Below are 5,420 nucleotides of genomic sequence, written 5' to 3'. Positions count from 1 at the left end.
TGGTGCTGCTCACAGAAGCCGCAATCGCTCCATGGATCCCACGGTCACCAAGCATCACTCACTGAGCAAGAACTGCCGGGAGAGGGTATTCTAGGGACAGTTTCCATGGCAACGGTAACTCGTTCATACCGCACACGGAGGGAGATTTTTCTTTTAAACATCATCGTTCTCTAGACTTTTGGAGAAACATATGCTGTGGAAGTGATCACAGTTGTGCTTCTAAAAGCTAGTCATGTTTCTTAACAGTTTTCTGCATGGGTCTTCACTTTTAGAAACGGAAGGACAGCCTGAGAACAAGGCACGTCATTAAGAAACATTGTCTTGGTTCCTCTGATCTGCGTGATCTAGATGAAAGTCGAGCTAACTTGAAGATAAGCCTTATTTTCAAGAGTAAGACAACACTCTGATTGTCAGGTAAATAAAACCAGTAGTACTGCCTCGCCAGGTACCTTACCTCACTTCTGAGGGATTCCAGGGAAGTAAATGAGGAAAAAAGTGTGGCTTTGTCTCAAGTAATCAAAGTACTCTAGAATATTCCCTTTCAAAATTCACCATACGGGACTTCCCTGGTGGTCCAGTGGTTAAGAATCTGCCTTCCAATGCAGGGAACGTGGGTTCGATCCCTGGTTGAGGAACTAAGATCCCACATGCCCTGGGGCAACTAAGCCCACGTGCCAAAACTACTGAGCCCGTGTGCCTCAAGGAGAGAGCCCACGTGCTCTGGAGCCTGCACGCCACAACTACTGAGCCCGTGAGCTCTGAATCCCGCGGGCCACACTAGAGAGCCCATGCTCTGGAGCACGTGTGCAGCTAGAGAGCCCATGTGCCACAACTACTGAGCCTGTGTGGTTTGAAGCCCGTGTGCCACAACTACTGAGCCTGTGTGGTTTGAAGCCCACGTGCCACAAGTGGAGAGAAGCCCACGTGCTGCAAAGAGCCTGTGTGCTGCAACAAAAGATCCCACGTGCTGCAGCTAAGACCCAACGCAGCCAAATAAATAAAGTAAAAAAAATTCACTGTATGAAGAATAAAAATGCCATATCCTGAGGACGTAGTATCTCAAGGAAGGATGTGGGCCCTCAGTAATGGATGAGATCTCAAGTTTTAACCTCAGTAAAGGTAACGCTACCTATGCTGCCACTAAACTCAAACCTTCATCAATAGTCTTTTACATACAACCAGCTCAGATGACTTCTGCAGGTGAATATTGGTACTACACACACACACAATTTCTCATTGGATCCATAACATATTAAGATGCAGATATGGCTTATGACAAATAAGCAATCAAAAATAATATGAACATTTGTGTCTGTATAAAGAGTGGCCATTTCATTAGGGCACGTGGTAAACTAATTTCTCCTAAAGGAGTTTAACTTCTAGTATTCCATTTGTCCTTGAAAACAATTTAAAACATGTCCAAGGCAACAGGATCAGAAGAAACTCGGCTGCAGCCACACCTTTGCCTGGCAGAGCTCCGCTTCACCCCCGCAGCTCCTGCAGGGCCATCTTGCACAGGAAGCCCTGCACACTGTGCTCTCGGAGAAGTGCTGAAAGGGGATGGGTCTGGAGGAGAAAGGAGAATGCCTCAAGTGAAAAAATGAGGGGACTTGTTTTTTTTCCCCATAATCACAAAGGTTTGAAAGTACCAGTACGGTGAAAATGACCAGCTCTATTGTTAGGTCAAAGGGTACTGACCCCTCCAGCCTTCCCTGACCCTGGCTGGGGACCACAGGCCTGGCGCTCCTCCCACCGCAAGGCTCTCCCGCCAGGCCCACCTCTTCTCCCCGGCCTCCCCAGGCACTGTCTCTGGGGCTCAGCACTGGTCCTCTCCTCGGCTCTGATGAGCTTCTCTCACTTGCCGAGGGTTCCTGGGGTCTCTCCCCAGTCTCCACCTGTGTGTAAAGGTACCTCAAACTCGATGTGTCCAAACCTGTTCTCCCACCCCCGAACTTTCCCACAACCCGTCCTGTTTCATGGGCAGAAACCCTCTCCTTTCTGCTGCTCTGGCCAAAAACTAGACAGTCATCCTTGGCTTCTTCTCACTTACCCTTTTCTAATCCAGGAGTAAATGCAGTTGACTCTTATTTCAAAACATACCCAGAATCCAACCAGTCTCACCAGGGCAGCATCACCTCTTACCTAATTACGGCCGACAGCCTCCAAATGGCGTTTCTGGCTTCTCCTCATGCCCTGGGATGAATTCACAACACAGCTGCCAGAACACGGGTTTGAAAGCCTGAGGCCACTCTCCATCTTCTGTTTGAACCCCCCAGCTGCTCCCATCTCAGAGTAAAAACACATCTGCATCACCTCTGTGGCCCAGTTGGCACCCTAACCAAATGCCCTCCACTCTGCTCCAGCTCGCTGCTGCGCTCTGGCCTCGGCCAGATACTCTTCCAGGAGACGTGCGCGGATGCCTCCCTCGCAGCCACGCCGCTGCTCAAGCACCCCATCCCCACCCGAGCCCCAGGACCTCTGGAACGCCTGACCCTGCCCTGTGACGTTTTTCATGCCACTTACCGCTTTGTTCCATACTAGATACTGTACAATTGTTTACTGACTGCTCTCCTATTAGGACATATGCTTTAAGAGGCTAAGGATGTATCCCAAATACCCAAAACAGTGCTCTGCCCGTGGTAGACAGGAAGTATTTGTGACTGAGTGACCAGACTTTCATACTTGGACCACCACCGACAAACCCAGAACCCAAACAGCACACCAATTAATGTGATAATATCCCCGTGAGATTAAAGCATCAAACTGACTGATGAGTTCATTACCCTCTTTATGTAACCATGTAGGTGTTGGGAAACGGCTGTGAGTCTAATTCATGTACTGAATCACAAAGAACAAGAGAGGAAAATTACATACTTCATGGAGAACAAACCCAGAACTGCCAAGGCCTGGCGTTTCTCCACACGGGGGCGCGCCGGGGCTCCCGAGGCTGAGGCTGACGGCCACTCCCAACTCCCATCCTGCTCAGGTCAGCAGGGGGGCCATCTTCTCCCTTTATTGCCTTTGGGGAAAAAAGATGCTAGAAATCACAAAATGTTGGGATCCACGCTAAGGAAAAAGTGGCCCGGCCTTCGCACACTTTCCATTTGCTTTTGTTCAACTTGGTGGTGGAGGCAAAAACACATACTTTTAAGTTACTGCCTTAATCTGAATCTTAAATACAGTATTAGGAGACAATGCAAGATTTTACTCAGAAAAAGTGAATTTTTAATTATCTTGTGAATCTACTTAGAAAAACACACACAAGCAATGTTCACAACTATAAATTTAAACCTTTTGCACTAAAAAAAACACGAAACAACAAACACAAAACCACAGGCATGAACTGTAAACCTGCATTAATTACCAACTAGTCTTAAAGTTAATTCTTAGTAGTAATTCAGTATTTTCCTCCTTGGCAATTTTAATGTTTTAGCACCAAATAATCTCCCACAGAGGTACTCGTAACAACTCTGGTTGCCAGTGTAAGGAGATGCTTCCGTAGCACTACTTCACACACACACCGTCCACTCTCACACCCGCACAGACAGGAGGCACGTGGAGATGGATGTCACACGCTGACTTTCAGGGCAATGGAAATAAGACAGAGGGCACACGTGTCACACGTCTTTAATGTAGTGCATTCGTAGAAAAAAGGCCAGCTTTCGCTCCCAGGCGTGCTCTCGTCCTTATATTTTAATATCATGATTTAGAAGATGCAGACGTTATTGCCTAAATATTATTCTATACATTTCCATCAGTGTTCAGGAAAACACTTTAAACTGCTACTTAATTTACACCATAATTACTGGGTTACAGCTTTAGCTCATTGGCAATTTTGGAAGCGATATTTTTGAAAGCTATGGACGTCCCTGATATCCGCTTAAACCGGACCCCGTTCAGAGACAGTCTTGGCAGCTTGCACACTTCCATCTCCCACTGCACGAGGCTCTCCGCGTGCCCGTCGCCGTGGACACAGAAGAGTAAGAAGCGCTCTCTCTGCTCGTAGTCACAGTTATTGGCGTCCAGCACTTTGCGGATTTCCCGCATCATGTCATTGGGATCCATGGAACTAGTGGTTTTCATGCTCCAGGTAAAGCGCAGGGAACGAGGTTTTGCTTCTTTGTTTTCCTCCTTTTGCTCAGCAGATACGTTGCGACTGAAAGGCACAGTGCAGGTTTACTCTTAATTGCACAAGAAAACTCACCTTTTCTACTCTACCCAGCTCATGACCAACGTCTTCAATACAGCATAATAAATGACTTCCACGTTTTTCCCGCATAGGCTCATGGTTGGTAGTCTGTTCCTTTGCTAAGAAGTACTCACCTATTTCTCCACAACCCCCTTCCCGTCCCAATCATAAGCCACAGATGTAAAAAATCTACCTGGCCGAAAAATCTCCACCAGTCATCCGGTGAAAATTAAGATAGTAATTTGTTAAACAGAACCCTTGGGAGGAGGCAAAGTGGAGAGCGAACTGAGCACATCTCCAGAGCCCAGCCCTTGCCATCCAGGCTGGCTGCCGGCGGCAAGGTGCCGGCAGGGCCCTTCACAGGCCAGCTCAGGGAGGTGGCGGCAGCAGCCCAGCCACCAGGTCTGCTCGGCCTGGCTGCTTCTCCTACCACAATTGTTAAAGATTCAATTCATCATAACCTCCACTGTAATTGTTACTCAGGATAACCAGTGACTCAACACAGTTGAAAATCGCTTTCCCGGCAAACGGCCCCAGATGCTAAGCACAGCTAGGTAAGAGAGTGGGCCATTCTCTCAGTCCCCTACCACCACCTTAGCATTTTTCCTTCTACTGTGCTAATTTAAACTTCCAATTTCACAGTTAAAAAGCATTCTTAGATGACACCACCTTACTACTGAAATAGGAAAATGAAATGTTGAGGCTTACTCGCTGCTGAGCACTGAAATGACCAATTTGAATGCAAACTGTACAGACTCACAAGGTGCAGGCTGTGGTCCCAGGCACGGCTCTCTCAGGAACTCCAACAGGCACCTACCATCTCACCGCTCTGCGGTATTTAATCATTACTGCCACAAGCCGTTACCGACATTCTCGATTAGGAGGGTGAACACCTAACACGCTTGTGCATCAAAAACTCACAGTTATGTATGTTCAATACACTCAATCCTATGGGAAATTCACCAGAGCTGAGAGTGGACCGTAGGGTTTACTGTGTATGTAACTCTCCCTGTCAGCCACCTGCTAACAGAATATTCAGTTTGGTTCACACCTACCAAAACTGTTTGAAAGCTTCCTAAGTATAAAATGCCACTAAATAGGTTACAAAAAAAAGCAAAAGCTCTCTAAGCTGGGGTCAGGGGGGGAAAGACTAAAACACAAGGAAACAGCAATAGCACAGGTAAGTCACGGGCCGTCAGCTAGAGTCCCAGAGAGGTGGAGCCCGCCTGCC

The 5,420-nt window shown here is 47.6% G+C and overlaps 1 protein-coding gene across 8 annotated transcripts in view; it reads right to left on the bottom strand.

The window, feature by feature from the left end:
* Positions 1-3,202: 3,202 nt before the first annotated feature.
* MARK3 (microtubule affinity regulating kinase 3) overlaps positions 3,203-5,420 on the bottom strand; it is an 87,063-nt gene continuing 84,845 nt past the window's right edge. For 7 of the 8 annotated variants that reach the window (XM_024757806.1, XM_024757837.1, XM_024757813.1 and 4 more), the window contains one exon: positions 3,612-4,156. In XM_024757806.1, the coding sequence (XP_024613574.1) occupies positions 3,811-4,156 (346 nt within the window). In that variant the 3' untranslated portion in view covers positions 3,612-3,810. Of the gene's footprint in view, positions 4,157-5,420 lie in introns of all 8 variants that reach the window. The other variant, XM_024757820.1, reaches the window with a different exon arrangement.

Source organism: Neophocaena asiaeorientalis, unplaced genomic scaffold (assembly GCF_003031525.2).
Source record: "Neophocaena asiaeorientalis asiaeorientalis breed wild unplaced genomic scaffold, Neophocaena_asiaeorientalis_V1.1 scaffold476, whole genome shotgun sequence".
Classification (NCBI taxonomy): domain Eukaryota; kingdom Metazoa; phylum Chordata; class Mammalia; order Artiodactyla; family Phocoenidae; genus Neophocaena; species Neophocaena asiaeorientalis.
The sequence above is the reverse complement of the archived record's forward strand: the minus strand, read 5'-3'. Positions and strand labels throughout refer to the sequence as shown.